General features: G+C 42.3%; 1 protein-coding gene across 1 annotated transcript in view; it reads right to left on the reverse strand.

Moving 5' to 3' along the window:
* Positions 1–18057, reverse strand: part of LOC106611007 (fibulin-7) — a 33593-nt gene extending 15536 nt beyond the window's left edge. Inside the window, exons 1-3 of the mRNA XM_014210799.3 lie at positions 17539–18057; positions 12041–12203; positions 4483–4665 (exon numbers count right to left, since the gene is read on the reverse strand). Of these exons, the coding sequence (XP_014066274.2) occupies positions 4483–4665; positions 12041–12203; positions 17539–17616 (424 nt within the window). The 5' untranslated portion in view covers positions 17617–18057. The remainder of the gene's footprint in view (positions 1–4482; positions 4666–12040; positions 12204–17538) is intronic.
* Positions 18058–18972: the final 915 nt, after the last annotated feature.

The raw sequence follows: 18972 nt of genomic DNA on the forward strand, positions 1-18972 counted from the left end.
TCTATACATCTGTACCTGTCCTGTGGTCTGGTGGCCCCTGCGGAAGGCAAATTAACACCATGGAGGAGTCCAAAATACAGTAAGCTCTCAGAAGCAAAGACCTCCCACTCTCCCTCCCTAGTCCAAAATACAAATTCTATCAGCATATCGATTGTGCTACCAGGGGTAGCAAAACCCTGGATTATTGTTATTCTAACTTCCGCGACGCTTATAAGGCCCTCCCCCGCCCTCCCTTCGGAAAAGCTGACCACGACTCCATTTTGTTGCTTCCAGCCTATAGACAGAAACTAAAACAGGAAGCTCCCACCCTCAGGTCTGTTCAACGCTGGTCCGACCAATCGGATTCCACGCTTCAAGATTGCTTCGATCACGTGGACTGGGATATGTTCCGCATTGCGCCAAACAACAACATTGACGAATACGCTGATTCGGTGTGCGAGTTCATTAACAAGTGCATCGGTGATGTTGTACCCACGGCGTCTATTAAAACATTCCCCAACCAGAAACCGTGGATTGATGGCAGCATTCGCGCAAAACTGAACGCGCGAACCACTGCTTTTAATCAGGGCAAGGTGACCGGAAACATGACTGAATACAAACAGTGTTGCTATTCCCTCTGCAAGGCAATCAAACAAGCTAAGCGTCAGTATAGAGACAAAGTGAAGTCTTAATTCAACGGCTCAGACACGAGAGGTATGTGGCAAGGTCTACCGTCAATCACGGACTACAAAAGAAAAACCAGCCCCGTCGCGGATCACGATGCCTTGCTCCCAGACAGACTAAACAACTTTTTTGCTCGCTTTGAGGACAAAACAGTGCCACTGACACGGCCTGCTACCAAAACCTGCGGGCTCTCCTTCACTGTAGCCAACGTGAGTAAAACATTTAAACATGTTAACCCTCGCAAGGCTGCAGGCCCAGATGGCATCCCCGGCCGCGTCCTCAGAGCATGCGCAGACCAGCTGGCTGGTGTGTTTACAGACCTATTCAATCAATCCTTATCCCAGTCTGCTGTCCCCACATGCTTCAAGAGGGCCACCATTTTTCCTGTTCCCAAGAAAGCTAAGGTAACTGAGCTAGATGACTACCGCCCTGTAGCACTCACTTCTGTCATCATGAAGTGCTTTGAGAGACTAGTCAAGGACCATATCACCTCCACCCTACCTGACACCCTAGACCCACTCCAATTTGCTTACCGCCACAACAGGTCCACAGACGACGCAATCACCATCACACTGCACACTGCCCTAACCCATCTGGACAAGAGGAATACCTATGTAAGAATGCTGTTCATCGATTACAGCTCAGCATTTAACACCATAGTACCCTCCAAACTTGTCATTAAGCTCGAGACCCTGGGTCTCGACCCCGCCCTGTGCAACTGGGTCCTGGACTTCTTGACGGGCCGCCCCCAGGTGGTGAGGGTAAGTAACAACATCTCCACCCCGCTGATCCTCAACACTGGGTCCCAACAAGGGTGCGTTCTCAGCCCTCTACTGTACTCCCTGTTCACCCATGACTGCGTGGCCATGCACGCCTCCAACTCAATCATCAAGTTTGCAGACGACACTACAGTGGTAGGCTTGATTACCAACAACGATGAGACGGCCTACAGGGAGGAGGTGAGGGCCCTCGGAGTGTGGTGTCAGGAAAATAACCTCACACTCAATGTCAACAAAACAAAGGACATGATCGTGGACTTCAGGAAACAGCAGAGGGAGCAGCCCCCTATCTACATTGACGGGACAGTAATGGAGAGGGTGGAGATTTTTAAGTTCCTCAGCGTACACATCACGGACAAACTGAAATGGTCCACCCACACAGACAGCGTGGTGAAGAAGGCGCAGCAGCGCCTCTTCAACCTCAGGAGGCTGAAGAATTTTGGCTTGTCACCAAAAACACTCACAAACTTTTACAGATGCACAACCGAGAGCATCCTGTCGGGCTGTATCGCCGCCTGGTACGGCAGCTGCTCCGCCCATAACCGTAAGGCTCTCCAGAGGGTAGTGAGGTCTGCACAACGCATCACCGGGGGCAAATTACCTGCCCTCCAGGACACCTACACCACCCAATGTCACAGGAAGGCCAAAAAGATCATCAAGGACAACAACCACCCGAGCCACTGCCTGTTCACCCCGCTATCATCCAGAAGGCGAGGTCAGTACAGGTGCATCAAAGCTGGGACCGAGAGACTTCTATCGCAAGGCCATCAGACTGTTAAACAGCCATCACTAACATTGAGTGGCTGCTGCCAACATACTGACTCAACTCCACCCACTTTAATAATGGTAAAATTGATGTAATCAATTTATCACTTGCCACTTTACATTATATAATGTTTACTTACCCTACATTACTCATCTCTTATGTATATACTGTACGCTATACCATCTACTGCATCTTGCCATCTGATGTAATTAAATGTATCACTAGCCACTTTAAACAATGCCACTTTATATAATGTTCTCATACCCTACATTGCTCATCTCATATGTATATACTGTACGCTATACCATCTACTGCATCTTGATGTAATGTATCACTAGCCACTTTAAACAATGTCACTTCATATAATGTTTTCATACCCTGCATTGCTCATCTCATATGTAAATACTGTACTCTATACCATCTACTGCATCTTGCCTATGCCGTTCGGCCATCACTCATTTATATATTTTTATGTACATATTCGTATTCATTCCTTTACACTTGTGTGTATAAGGTAGTTGTGAAATTGTTAGGTTATATTACTTGTTAGATATTACTGCATGGTCGGAACTAGAAGCACAAGCATTTCGCTACACTTGCATTAACACCTGCTAACCATGTGTATGTGACAAATACATTTGATTTGATTTGAGTTAGTCCACAGAGCTAAAAACCTCCCTCTCTCCCTCCCTAGTCCAAAATAAAGTTAGTCCACAGAGCTAGACCTCCCTCTCTCCCTCCCTAATCCAAAATACAGTAAGCTCTCAGAAGCAAAAGACCTCCCACTCTCCCTCCCTAGTCCAAAATACAGTTAGTCAACAGAGCTAAAGACCTCCCTCTTTCCCTACATAGTCCAAAATACAGTTAGTCCACAGAGCTAAAGACCTCCCTCTCTCCCTCCCTAGTCCAAAATACAGTTTGTCCACAGAGCTAAAGACCTCCCTCTCTCCCTCCCTAGTCCAAAATACAGTTAGTCCACAGAGCTAAAGACCCAGACACTCTGTCCTTCTATACCTCTCTCTTACCCTCTCTTTCTTTCTTTCTTTCTTTCTTTCTTTCTTTCTTTCTTTCTTTCTTTCTTTCTTTCTTTCTTTCTTTCTTTCTTTCTTTCTTTCTTTCTCCCTCTCTCTCTCACTCTCACCCTCGCTCTCACCCTCTCTTTCTCTCCTCCTCTCTCTCTCCTCCCTTTCTCGCTCTTTCTCACCCACTCGCTACCCCTCTCTCTCTCTACCCCTCTGCCTCTAACTCTCACTCTGCCTGCCTCTACCTCTCTCTCTACCCCTCTCTCTCCTGCTGCCTCTCCCTCTCTTTCTCTCACCCTCTCTCTTCTCTTCTTTATTCTCTTCCTCCGTCATCAATCTTTACATGTCTACAGGACCCTCCGTCTGAAGAGACTACTGTAGATTCTAGAACAACAAAGGGTCGGTGTTGCAGATGGCAGCTTTCTGTCCAGTAGTGTTCTTTCTACAGCGTAACAAACTAAACATGCCCTAATGAACACGACCCAGGTTAAGTGTGCATAGTCACATTGCATTTACCCAACAGTGAGTGTTTGTGTAGCCACTGCAGCCGCTCTGACCACAGTTTTAAAATCTTCACAGGCCAAATTGTGCAGAACAGGATGGGAGTTTACAGTGACAGTGATGTCTGTAGTAAAAGCTAAGAATTAACAGGTGAATGGATGTATCTCTACTGTGAAAACACATACTGTGAAATCACAGCCCCGATACATAAAAGCACTCTGATATAACGTCAGCATGTAGTTAACATTTTTCCGTTAACTTCCCTCCTTACACTTTACTAACACCCTTTCTCCATCTATCCATCTCTCTCTCCCCATCTCCCCGTCTCCCACTCTCCCACTCTGTCCCCCTCTGCTCTCTATCGCCCTGTAATACCAGTAAATTCCTGTGCATTGTGAGGACAGAGGCCATGGCAGCAGCAGTAGTGAAATAACAACCGTGTGAGACCTTTACAATTTACAGTGACTGGCTGCTGTAAAACTAAAGTCATTTTAAAGAGGAACGTGTGTGTAGGAGACAGCAAAACAACACACTGACAAAAGGTTGTGTTGGTGGAAACTGCAATCTAAAGAGTGAGATGGGCTCTGGTGTCAGGTGGACAGACACATTGAAAGTTACTGGCCAAATAGAGGTATGGTGGAGCAGTGTGTGCCGGTCCATCGCTTCATGAGTTCCTCAGCCCAGCATTACCTAAAGTGATGTGTGTTTGACCATATTGTCTGTTTGGACAGACAGACAAACAGTACTGTACCTTTACTTTTACAGATGGTGTTGACACCGCTCCAACTCCCGTTCTCCTGACACACACGTGTCTCGACGCCCACCAGGTGGTAACCATGAGAACAGGTGAAATGGACCTCATGATCGATTAAATACTTGGAGCCAAACTTCCTCCCGTGGACAGGGACTTCCAGGGAGGGGCAAACGGATGGAGCTGAGGGAGGGAGGGAGGGAGGGAGGGAGGGAGGGAGGGAGGGAGGGAGGGGGAGAGAGAGGGGGGGGGGGGGGGAAAGAAAGAAAGAAGAAGAAGGGAGGGAGGGAGGGGTAGGAGGGAGGGGCAGGGAGAGAGAGAAGGAGAGAGAGGATTGTCACAAGTATGCATACGGAGTCATGCACCCAGCATAATGTGTTATTTAGTATCTGTGGACATACACGTGTCAACCGGGTTGGTACTGTAGGACTCTAGGAACATTTCATGGGAAAAGACTGATGCAATGTCACGTCCTGTCACGTCCTGACCAGTATTTTTCATGGGGTTTTTGTGGGTAGTTGTTTCTTGTTTAGCTGTGTGCCTGACAGGACTGTTTTCGTCGTTCTTTTTGTTCAGTTATTCATTTTATTTAATAAAGAAGAAAATGAGCATTCACATCCCTGCTGCATTTTGGTACAATTACTACGACGGCCGTGACATGCAATGCCTCATTTCATCCAACAATACCAGCTCTAAAACAAATAAAACTTTAAATAGTTCTGAAAATATGAGCATTTTATTGAGAGAAACTACTACAAATAATGGCATCAATAATACAAAGGCAGCACACAATTGTCCAGAATTGACAGCCAAGGTGTTAATCTAATAACATCAGTATGTGCTGCTTTTTTAAATCTATTACAGTTTTTCTCAATTGTTTACACACAAATACTGGTACTTGAGACACAATGACCACAACATGTAACTCATGCACCAACCCCCTGAACCAATTCTGCTAAACTACAAGCACAATTCCTGCTTTACACTCAAGTTACAGTTCTAAAACACACTTTTTTCAAAACACTACACACAATTCTTTGCATTTGGCACAATTTTCATGCATAAAATCTCTTGTTTTCACAATGAACACACTGCCATTCAAATATGCACACTGACTCATCACATGGGCAAACACCCGTCACACAATTTTACAATTAGCAATCAGAGCTTTAGCATAAAAGGGCAACACGTGAGCTCTTCTGTTTTGGAGCAGTGGATGCCAACATTGGAAACAGAGGCAGAGCCAGAGGAGTGAGAGTAAGAGGAGGAGGACGGGGAGGACAAGGACGAGGACGAGGAAGGCCAAGGACCGTAATCTCTGATGAGATCCGAGCCACTTTGGTTGATCATGTGGTCAACCATGGTCTAACAATGAGGAAGGCTGGGCAAAGAGTACAGCCAAATTTGAGCAGGTACACTGTAGCATCCATCATCCGGACATTCCGAAATGAGAATAGGTAAGAAATCTACTCTCACTAGAAAATTGCAGTACTGCATATCAATACAGTACTCAATGAGTACAGTAGTACAGTATTGCCTGTGGACTGTTCTGTAGGACTGTAAAAATAAAGTATGTTTCAAGTATTTGGGAAATGTATTCCTACTTTGTATTTACAGTATTTTACTATTTGTTTGGCAGAACTGAAAGATTACCAACACAAGGTGGTCGGGAACGTGTTCTGTCTCCTGAACAGGAAACTGAAATCATGAACATGGTCCTAGAAAATAACGCCATAACATTACGGCAAATACAAAGAAAAATAATAGAAAACAATGAGAAATTTCAAAATATTGATAGGGTAAGCTTATCAACACTGGACCGTGTCTTGCGCAGAAATAATCTCAGGATGAAGCAGGTCTACAGGGTGCCATTTGAACGCAATTCAGAAAGAGTCAAAGAATTGCGATATAACTATGTGCAAGTGAGTCCTATATAATCCCACAATTGATGCATACTCTCAACACTGTATAGATTATACATATTTCAGTATTGTAATCATAATGATTGTGCTTCACAATAGTGACCACTCCATGTCTATTTCTGATATTGTCATGTGTGTTTCAGAGAGTCCTTGAGCTAGAGGTGGCTGCAGTGGAGCACCAGTTCATCTTCATTGATGAGGTTGGATTCAACCTCACAAAAAGATGAAAGTGGGGCAGGAATAACATCGGCCAGCGTGCCATTGTTCAAGTCCCTGGCCAGCGCGGAGGGAACATCACAATATGTGCAGCGATTACCCACCACGGCGTCATCCATCACCATGCTACTCTTGGCCCCTACAACACCACCCATCTGATCACATTCCTGGACACCTTACACAACACACTCATTCCACCAGACCAGGTAGATGGCCCAGAGCAGCTCAGGTACATTGTCATTTGGGACAACGTAAGTTTCCACAGGGCTGCTCTGGTTCATAACTGGTTCACTGCCCACCCACGCTTTTTAGTTGTTTATCTCCCTCCATATTCTCCATTCCTCAATCCTATTGAGGAATTTGTTTCTGCCTGGAGATGGAAAGTGTATGACCGAAATCCACAAACGCGTATACCTCTTCTCCAAGCTATGGAAGACGCATGTGGAGATATAGCAGCTGATGCTTTTCATGGCTGGAATCGCCATGCTAGGCGATATTTCCCCCGGTGCTTGGCCAGGGAAAACATTGCTTGTGATGTGGATGAGGTGCTGTGGCCAGACCGCAACAGAAGAGAGGATGCAGCATAGGTTTTTAATATATATTTTTTTACTGTAACTGTATACATAAAATTCTTCTGTTTTGTATGTAGACCACTGTATGTGCAACTTTGTGTTGGTTGGGAATGGGATGTACACTGTGTACATTGTTTTTGTGGGAAAAATGTAATATATTTGTTACCGTGTATTTGTAAATTCTGAGTATAAAAACAATATTCTCAAATATTTTACAACACACTTATGTATGTATTGTCTGTAGTAATGGCAACACTGAACCAAAAAAAGGCCTAAGTCATTATGATGAATGGAGAAGAAGTGTTTTCCATTCATCATAGTGTTTTACATTGAGCACATCAGTGTTGAACTGGTTCTTATAAATGTCTATTCATATGATGGTTTGTGTGTGTCATTTGAAAACAAAATACCATTTTGATAAGAAATGACATTGTTTTGAATGTAAAGTTTCATTTTGCTGGAGAATTGAGGGGTTTTGCCCATTGCGTGTGTGTTTTTTGATTTGTGTGTAGAGTTCTGAGAATATGAGGCATGCTTTCAGAAAATGTGTGTAAACAATCGAGAAAAACTGTAAAATAAAGAGGTTTGACTTCTAGTACAGTATTGCCTACGAGTTATTAAAATAAAGAGCTTTGACTTCTAGTACAGTACAGCCTACGAGTTATTAAAATAAAGAGGTTCGACTTCTAGTACAGTACAGCCTACGAGTTATTAAAATAAAGAGGTTTGACTTCTAGTACAGTACAGCCTACGAGTTATTAAAATAAAGAGGTTTGACTTCTAGTACAGTACAGCCTACGAGTTATTAAAATAAAGAGGTTTGACATCTAGTACAGTACAGCCATCACTGCCTGGTATGGCAACTGCTCGGCCTCCGACCGCAAGGCACTACAGAGGGTAGTGCGTACGGCCCAGTACATCACTGAGGCCAAGCTTCCTGCCATCCAGGACCTCTATATCAGGCGGTGTCAGAGGAAGGTCCTAAAAATGGTCAAAGACTCCAGTCACCCTAGTCATAGACTGTTTTCTCTGCTACTGCACGGCAAGCGGTACCGGAGTGCCAAGTCTAGGTCCAAAAGGCTTCTTAACAGATTCTACCCCCAAGCCATAAGACTCCTGAACAGCTAATCAAAGGGCTACCCAGACCCCTCTTTTATGCTGCTGCTACTCTCTGTTTATAATCTATGCATAGTCACTTTAACTCTACCTACAGTGCCTTGCAAAAGTATTCAGCCCCCTTGGCGTTTTTCCTATTTTGTTGCATTATAACCTGTAATTTAAATTGATTTTTATTTGGATTTCATGAATTGGACAAACACAAAATAGTCCAAATTGGTGAAGTCAAATGAAAAAAAAAAACTTATTTCAAGAAATTCTAAAAAATAAAAACAGAAAAGTGGTGCGTGCATATTCACCCCCCTTGCTATGAGGCCCCTAAATAAGATCTGGTGAAACCAATTACCTTCAGAAGTCACATAATTAGTTAAATAAATTCCACCTGTGTGCAATCTAAGTGTCACATGATCTCAGTATATATACACCTGTTCCGAAAGGCCTCAGTCTGCAACAACACTAAGCAAGGGGCACCAACAAGCAAGTGGCAACGTGAAGACCAAGGAGCTCTCTAGACAGGTCAGGGACAAAGTTGTGGAGAAGTACATATAAGGGTTGGGTAATAAAAAAATATCTGAAACTTTGAACATCCCACGGAGCACCATTAAATCCGTTATTAAAAAATGTAAAGAATATGGCACCACAACAAACCTGTCAAGAGAGGGCCGCCCACCAAAACTCATGGACCAGACAAGGACGGCATTAATCAGAGAGGCAACAAAGAGACCAAAGATAACCCTGAAGGAGCTGCAAAGCTCCACAGCGGAGATTGGAGTATCTGTCCATAGGACCACTTTAAGACGTACACTCCACAAAGCTGGGCTTTACGGAAGAGTGGCCAGAAAAAAGCCATTGCTTAAAGAAAAAAATAAGCAAATACGTTTGGTGTTCGCCAAAAGGCATGTGGGAGATTCCCCAAACATATGGAAGAAGGTACTCTGGCCAGATGAGACTAAAATTGAGCTTTTTGGCCATTAAGGAAAATGCTGTCTGGCGCAAACCCAACACCTCTCATCACCCTGAGAACACCACAGTGAAGCATGGTGGTGGCAGCATCATGCTGTGGGGATGGTTTTCGTCAGCTGGGACTGGGAAACTGGTCAGAATTGAAGGAATGATGAATGGCGCTAAATACACAGAAATTATTGAGGGAAACCTGTTTCAGTCTTCCAGAGATTTGAGACGGGACGGAGATTCACCTTCCAGCAGGACAATGACCCTAATTATACTGCTAAAGCAACACTTGAGTGGTTTAAGGGGAAACATTTAAATATCTTGGAATGGCCTAGTCAAAGCCCAGACCTCAATCCAACTGAGAATCTGTGGTATGACTTAAAGATTGCTGTACACGAACGGAACCCATCCAACTTGAAGGAGCTAGAGCAGTTTTGCCTTGAAGAATGGGAAAAAAATCCCAATGGCTAGATGTGCCAAGCTTATAGAGACATACCCCAAGGGACTTGCAGCTGTAATTACTGCAAAATGTGGCTCTACAAAGTATTGCCTTTGGGGGGGTGAATAGTTATGCACGCTCAAGTTTTCAGTTTTTTTGTGTTGTTCCTTGTTTGTTTCACAAGAAAAAATATTTTGCATCTTCAAAGTGGTAGGCATGTTGTGTAAATCAAATGATACAATCTCCCCAAAAATCGATTTTAATTCCAGGTTGTAAGGCAACGAAATAGGAAAAATGCCAAAGGGGGTGAATACTTTCGCAAGCCACTGTACATATTACCTCAATTACCTCAACTAACCGGTGCCCCCGCACATTGACTATGTACTGGTACCCCCTGTATATAGCCTCGCTTGTTATTTTACTGCTGCTGTTTAATAATTTGTTACTTTTATTTTATTTTTAATTTTTTTTTACCAAATACTTATTTTTATTTGTTTTTCTTAACTTCTTAAACTATTGTTGGTTAAGGGCTTGTAAGTAAGCATTTCACTATAAGATACATACCAAGATACATAAAGAACAAACTCTCAGCTTTAGGTACATATGGCAGATTTAAACGGTGTCAGCATTGACAACTCAGTACTGAACTAACGCCTCTCCCTTTGGGTCAGCTGAAGGTGGAACAGAGGACAGCAAATGAGGGAATCATATTCAAACAACTTACCTGTTGTTTTCAGCGCATGTGACAAATAACATTTGGTAAGTTATTAAAATAAAGAGGTGTGACTAGTACAGTACAGCCTATGAGCTAAAAGTAAAGTACTTGCAAGAGAGGAAGAGAGTGAGAGAAAGTGAAATAAACAATAAAAAAATGAACAGTAAACATTACACTCACAAAAGTTCCAAAATAATAGTTTATTTCACTTTTGTTTATTATCTATTTCACTTGCTTTGACAATGTAAACATATGTTTCCCATGCCAATAAAAATTGAAATTTTATTGAGCGAGAGAAACATAGACAGACAGTCTCTCCTCAGTCTGATGAATGACTCATTTCACCAGTTTTCACAATAGAACAGAATAGAATAGCATAGTATATACATAAATATAACAGAATAGAATAGTATATACTTAAGTAGAACAGAACAGAACAGCATAGTATATACTTAAATAGAACAGAATAGTATATACTTAAATAGAACAGAATAGAACAGCATAGTATATACTTAAATAGAACAGAATAGAACAGCATAGTATATACTTAAATAGAACAGAATAGAACAGCATAGTATATACTTAAATAGAACAGCATAGTATATACTTAAATAAAACAGAATAGAACAGCATAGTATATACTTAAATAGAACAGCATAGTATATACTTAAATAGAACAGAATAGAACAGCATAGTATATACTTAAATAGAACAGCATAGTATATACTTAAATAAAACAGAATAGAACAGCATAGTATATACTTAAATAGAACAGCATAGTATATACTTAAATAGAACAGAATAGAACAGCATAGTATATACTTAAATAAAACAGAATAGAACTGGCTCTGATAGAAGCACCTGATGATAGCCTAACTAGTTGTCTGGAGAAAAAAAGTTGAACCAAAGGGACGGAGTGGTAAACTGGACAAACACACAACCACCACAAGAGCAACGCGTCCCACATTGACCCAATGCACATCCTGAGGTTTATGTGCTAAAGGGCCAAAAGCAGGTCAAAGAGAGTTCACATGTCCTTTAGTGGTAGGTAGAAGCTTGGGTTTCAGTGGTAAACTTGAACTTTAAAATTTGTCTCCTTGTTTTGTTGATTTATTGATCACAACACCAGGAAGGAGGAAATGTGGATTGTATAAATGCACATTATCATGTAGTAAACAATACCATAATTTCCCAAAAACCCAATGATGGTAGACCATACACTACTGTCTAGCCTCTTAACACTCCTCCCCTTCCCCTCTGGTTAGAATGTTATGTCTCCACAGTAGAGACGAGAACATTCAGCCACTCTTGAAGACAATGGAAGTGGACCAGGCCAGGAGCAGGCTAGGTGGTCTTTCTCTCAAACCAAGGTGCTTCAATAGAGGAGAAAAGTGGAGAAAATTTAAGGTCAATCGAAGTAGATTTCTGGTTTTAATATTAAAGAAGCATTTCCAAAATCTCCTTCAATTAGCTCCAGTTTTCTGCTCTATTGATTAATCTTGTTTAGAGAGAGCAAGACAGCGACAAGAACACCTAGAATGGTCCCAGATCTCTACATGGCTATAGAAGACCTTCATGTCAGGTGCGGCAGAGTGGTGGAGAATGGTCATCCTCTCTGTCTACTCACCAGCCGACTGATCGGCCTGCGGTAGCTTGGACACAGAGTTCTGTAGGATTGCCAGTTTGGACTTCATGATGCGTAGTCCCTCTGTGAACCTCATCTCCTGTCCCTTCAGAAACCTCTCCATCTGACGGAGAACACCAACCACCTGGTGTTTGTCCATGCAGTTCTGGAGACAGAGACGTACAGTACATATATGTTAATATAGCAGAACAGAAAAGTTTAGAACTGTCCATGCAGTTCTGTAAAATAAGAAATATATTACTGGTCAAACATAACAACAACATATAGACCATTTACAGTTGAAGTCAGAAGTTTACATACACCTTAGACAAATACATTTAAACTCAGTTTTTCACAATTCCTCGCATTTAATCCTAGTAAAAATTCCTTGTCTTAGGACAGTTAGGATCACCACTTTATTTAAAGAATGTGAAATGTCAGAATAATAGTAGAGAGAATTATTTATTTCAGCTTATATTTCTTTCATCACATTCCCAGTGGGTCAGCAGTTTACATACACTCAATTAGTATTTGGTAGCATTGCCTTTAAATTGTTTAACTTGGGTCAAACGTTTCAGGTAGCCTTCCACAAGCTTCCCACAATAAGTTGGGTGAATTTTGGCCCATTCCTCCTGACAGAGCTGGTGCAACTGAGTCAGGTTTGTAGGCCTCCTTGCTCGCACACACCTTTTCAGTTCTGCCCACACATTTTATATATGATTGAGGTCAGGGCTTTGTGATGGCCACTTCAATAACTTGACTTTGTTGTCCTTAAGCCATTTTGCCACAACTTTCGAAGTATGCTTGGGGTCATTGTCCATTTGGAAGACCCATTTGCGACCAAGCTTTAACTTCCTGACTGATGTCTTGAGGTGTTGCTTCAATATATCCACATCATTTTCCTCCCCATGATGCCATCTATTTTGTGAAGTGCACCAGTCCCTCCTCCAGAAAAGCACCCCCGCAACATGATGCTGCCACCCCCGTGCTTCAAGGTTGGGATAGTGTTCTTCGGCTTGCAAGCCTCCCCCTTTTCCTCCAAACATAACGATTGTCATTATGGCCAAACAGTTCTATTTTTGTTTCATCAGACCAGAGGACATTTCTCCAAAAAGTACGATCTTTGTCCCCATGTGCAGTTGCAAACCGTAGTCTGGCTTTTTTATGGCGGTTTTGGAGCAGTGGCTTCTTCGTTGCTGAGTGGCCTTACAGGTTATGTCGATATAGGACTTGGATATAGATGGATATAGATACATTTGTACGTGTTTCCTCCAGCATCTTCACAAGATCCTTTGCTGTTGATCTGGGATTGATTTGCACTTTTCGCACCAAAGAATGTCCATCTCTAGGAGACAGAACGCGTCTCCTTCCTGAGCAGTATGACGACTGCGTGGTCCCATGGCGTTTATACTTGCGTACTATTGTTTGTACAGATGAACGTGGTACCTTCAGGCATTTCGAAATTGCTCCCAAGGATGAACCAGACTTGTGGAGGCCTACAATTTGTTTCTGAGGTCTTGGCTGATTTATTCTGATTTTCCCATGATGTCAAGCAAAGAGGCTCTGAGTTGGAAGGTAGGCCTTGAAATACATCCACAGGTACACCTCCAATTGACTCAAATGATGTCAATTAGCCTATCAAAAGACTAAAGCCATGACTTCATTTTCTGGAACTTTCCAAGCTGTTTAAAGGCACAGTCAACTTAGTATATGTAAACTTCTGACCCACTGGAATTGTGATACAGTGAATTATAACTGAAATAATCTGTCTGTAAACAATTGTTGGAAAAATTACTTGTGTCATGCACAAAAGATGTCCTAAACACCATGCCAAAACTATAGTTTGTTAACAAGAAATTGGTGTAGTGGTTGAAAAACGAGTTTCAATGACTCCAACCTAAGTGTATGTAAACTTCCGACTTCAAGAGTATATGTAAACCAAGAAGCACATACCAGTAGTACATAACCAGGAAATGAGAAACTAGGGAATGTTGGCTTTCAGTTTACCAAGCCACAACTTATTTCTAAGTCACACATAACTGGTCAAATAACAGTCAGCCATGTTTAATATCCATTTAATGGGAAGCATATAAATAAACCATGATTTGCAATATGACAGTATTATTACATAATTAAAATGAGAAAACTTCAATAAATAACAACTTCCAATAAAATCCACAGTATATGTAATCATCATAAAATGTGAGTAGAGGCAGGTATGATTTAACAAGCAAAGGACAGCTGTGGTACTTAATGACATCACCCGATCAACGCCAAGTCTGCATCCCAAGTGGCACCCTACTCCCTATATAATGCATTTTGACCAGAGCACTAATTTTAACCAGAGCACTATGGGTCTTGGTCTAAAGTAGCGCACTATATAGGGAATAGGTTGCCATTTGGGACACAAACCAAATATTCAACTTTAGAATGTCTGGTGGTGGGTGGGTTCTGTGGTGGCTGTAGTTACAAATGTTGACATTCCGCCACTGTTCCCTAGCATTTTCATCAACCGTCACCAAAACAAATCACAATCCAATTCCACAGCTGCACAGGTGACTGTCTGTGTTTCCAACAAGACCAATAACATGTTTTGAATATCATTGTATTGTTATTATTATATGATGTGGCCACCTGGTTATGAATTCAGAGTTCAAAACAAATCCACAGCTGCAAGGGTCTGAACTCCCAACAAGACCAATGTAAAAACATGGATGTAATAATTACTGTTTCATTGTTATACTGTGGCATGCCATCAGGTTATGGAATATTCAGAAGTCATGTTATTTTTTTATTAAGATTCAGAAGTCATACTATTTTTTATTAAGATTCAGAAGTCATACCCTGGATTCATCCCATACAGTCAGTAACCCCTGTTAAACCTTCTAGCCTCAGCTGTCTCCGCAAGCCCTCTAGCCCCTCCCCCTGGTACTCACCTGAAGGAACATGTTAGAAGATGCCACGCCTCTCTCTCTCTCCTCTCTCCTCACTCCTCCCCCCTCCCTCCTCCCTCCTCCCTCCTCTCTCCTCCCTCCTCCCTTCTCCACTTTTTCCTTCTTCTCCAGTGGCAGACCATACAGCAGCTGGACCAAAGCTGTTTGGCAGATGTCTATCAGTCAGACCTCTGTCCAGAACCTTGGCCCTCTGTATATTTTGTATGGCAAGAGAGACACAGGTTGCTTCCCAAATTACACCCTATTCCCTATATAGTGAGCTACTTTTGACCAGGATCCATACAAAGTTATACACTATATAGGTAATTGGGTGCCATTTGGGACACAGTCACAGACTCCTTGGATAACAATGACTGAATGGACCAGCTTTGTATTCCGTTTCAGCACATAGCCTGGATGCCATGAGCCTATGAACAGTGAGCTATTTGAGAGCAGGCTACTTACTGACAGATAAGCCCATTCCAAAGTCTCAGAGAACAATGAAATGGCAGTTTGCTAATCCTTTTCAATAATAATAACAAGTCAGTATAAAAGCATAATGTCAGGTGAAGGCATACCTTACATACTTGAAATGACAATCAATGCCCACAGTGAATACTGGAACTTGCCTAACCTTAACTGATCACATGTGTTTCTGCCCTTGAGGCAGAGCTGCCCTTAGAACAAGATGGAATAAGGAAAACTCCAATCTGCATCCAATTTCTAACGGTTCTCAGAGGTGTACTGCCCAAGAGTCCTATACTTCAATCCCCTCCTATTGTTTTCTTTGACGTCTCTTCCCCCATTGGCTAAAGGGGAATACCAACAGCTGACACAGTAGTGGACTCATATCCATCCTAGCAACACACACACACATACATACACAACCCACACACAGCACACATACACAACCTACATACACAACACACATACACAACAGAGACACACACACAGACACACACACACACACACACACACACACACACACACACACACACACACACACACACACACACACACACACACACACACACACACACACACACACACACACACACACACACCAATGTGAACAGTGGACTCATTTCCAAATGGCTTGTTTTAGACTCCTGGCCAAAGACGCCAAAATGAATCCAAGAGTCAGTGCTCATGGTTTCCCTCTTATAAACTTTCAATGGGTAATTTACCACCCTCAATGGGACATTTGTGTCATCCTGTAAGCACAGCCCTTCCTCATTTATGATGGGGACATTGATAATAATAGTAAGCTACATGCTCAAATCATGGCTGAACCTGGAAACAGAACATGGATAGCAATTCCAAGTTATGGGTTGTTTTGTCTGAGGCAGAACATGAAGAACTAAGTTAACAGTTAACAAAACACTTGCAACACATATTTATACAGGCCTAGGTGTGTTAATGTAGCCTACTTCTCTGAACCTAACATAAAGAGTTGTGATGAGTATGGAAGTCCAGAGAGCACATATGAATACAAATAAAAATACCCTTGTTATGTTATGACCCACAACTTATTTTTCTCTCTTGATCACGACATGATCAAAAGTTGTGTTGTCGAGATAATGAAAAGCAACTCTGTTCAGATGCAGGATAACACGTCATCAAGGAGCCCTGTGGCTGCGTTGATCGCAATGCGCTCACAGGGTATTTAAGTCCTGAACGATGCCTGACTGGCAAAGCTATCTCCCATGCTGCATGACCCTCCCAAGACCACAGCCATTCACATGCAAGGAACAACGCAGCGCACTTGCTAGTCTTATGAGCTAGCTAGTTATGTCAGGATGCTGCCTTGTAGGCTGTTTCATAGGTAAGGCTCATTGCAGGGAGCCTAGTTCACTAGCTAGCTAGCTCGCCCACAAGACTAACCAAGTTAGCTGCGTTGTTGCTTGCATATAATTGGCTGTGGTCTTGGGAGTTGCACAGCCTGGGAGACAGGACTGCCTGTCAGGCTACGGTCAGTGCTGAGCAGTATTTGTCTGTAATAAAGCCTTTTTATCTATGCATAGTCACTGTACCCCCGCACATTGACTCGGTACCAGTACCCCTTGTATATAGCCTCGTTATTGTTATATTATTGTGTTATTTCCTTAACCCTATTTCTTGAACTGCATTGTTGGTTAAGGGCTTGTACGTAAGCATTTCACTGTAAGGTCTACACTTGTACTATTCGGAGCATGTGACAAATAACATTTGATTTTATTTTTGTGGGGAAAAGTTCATTCTAATTGGCTGGGCCTGGCTCCCAAGGGGTGGGCCTATGCCCTCCAAGGTCCATCCATGGCTGCACCCCTGCCCAGTCATGTGAAATCTATAGATTAGGGCTTAATTTATTTGTTTTAATTGACTGATTTCCTTCTATGAACTGTAACTCAGTAAATTCCTTGAAATTGTTGCGTGTTGCGTTTTAATTTTTGTTCAGAATAATTTGTGCAACACTTTTCCACCAAAATATTCTTACAAATTATTCATTTCTAAACATGTTATAAGCATGTAGCCTAATGTTACCATGCACTTGTCCACAGATGATAATGTGTTAAGTAGGCTACTAACCTGTCGGCCACCATGGCAAGTATGGATAGTTGTCACACATAGCAAAAGCAAACTGCTGCGCAGCATTGATAGTGCCATAACTTTAAATCCAACTGAATTGATGTTGGATGATGGCAGAGTTTTTCTCCAAATACTGCAATTTAGTCAGGTGTTTAAATAATAGAAAACCAACGAAATCAACTCCGATTTCCGACGCTCCTTTGCAGAGTTTTCTCAACTGAACTGGCAGTTGGACTCAGGATGGAATGGAAGACCCTGCTCATCAGGAGCGCTTTGTGGTGCAGAGCGACGGTTGGGATGCGGTGCCGTGCGCTTTTAGATGGGCTATGATGATAGTGAACCTGCATCTACTACCTAACCCTAATTGACGACTCCTAGACTTTGAAAAGCGATTAAATGTGAAATGTAAGAATAATCCCTCCCACCGCTCGACAACCCATTTGCGTCACTCTCTCCAATGTTCTGTCCTGCTCATAGGCTGTGACGCGATCCCCAGACTCAGACAACAGAATAGAGCAGGCAACCATCTTTGAGTTCATGGGGTGGAACAAAACTATTGCTATTGGAGTTCTTATGACTGGGGAGCTATTATTATACAGTCACAGCGATCAATTTACAGCAAGTCATTGCAGAAGTTGATTAGTGAGTTTGTATTTGCGCGCAAAGGGGGTGCTTTGCCATTTAGCCTTAGGATGGAATTATTTTCATTAGGCCAAATCAGCTCCCCATTATTGATATATGCCTTTGTCCCTTGTTACATGAATTCCTAGGAAAACATCAAGGGAGTGGAGCAGGTATACGCCCAACATAAGCATATTACTGCGCAATAACGCATTCATAGCCTAATAATGCATTCAGCAAAATTTTTGTTTTGTTATACCCCGAAATCTAGCAAACGGTTTTGGTTGAACAGCATAATATTTAGTCTAGAAGCTGCATGAAACTGCTAGAGTCTGTTTATGGTCAAGTACACTTTTGAGTTGGGTTGAAGCGACACCCACTGGTGGTACCTGGAACAACCATTTTAGTGCGCGAATTTACCTACATTGACGCACCGCCTTCTCCCACCAGCCCCTCTCACCTCTCTCAATTGAATTGAATTCAATTTGACTTAATTGACCTTTAAGCCTACATATCGATTTATCTTAGACGTTATATTTTCTTCTTCCTTGGTTATTCACTACAGACCTGTTTCAGTTGAGATATGCACCTGTTTTAGTTGAGATTATGCACTTACAACTCCAATTGTGTCTGTGCCAATGTTTGTGTTGCTTCACAGTCCCCGCTGTTCCATAAGGTGTTTTTTTAATCTGTTTTTTTTTTAAATCAAATTGTACTGCTTGCGTCAGTTACTTGATGTGGAATAAAGTTCCATGTAGTCGTGGCTCAATCTAGTACTGTGTGGCTCCCATAGTCTGTTCTGGGCTGTCAAGA

Source organism: Salmo salar, chromosome 01 (assembly GCF_965601325.2).
Source record: "Salmo salar chromosome 01, fSalSal1, whole genome shotgun sequence".
Taxonomy (NCBI): domain Eukaryota; kingdom Metazoa; phylum Chordata; class Actinopteri; order Salmoniformes; family Salmonidae; genus Salmo; species Salmo salar.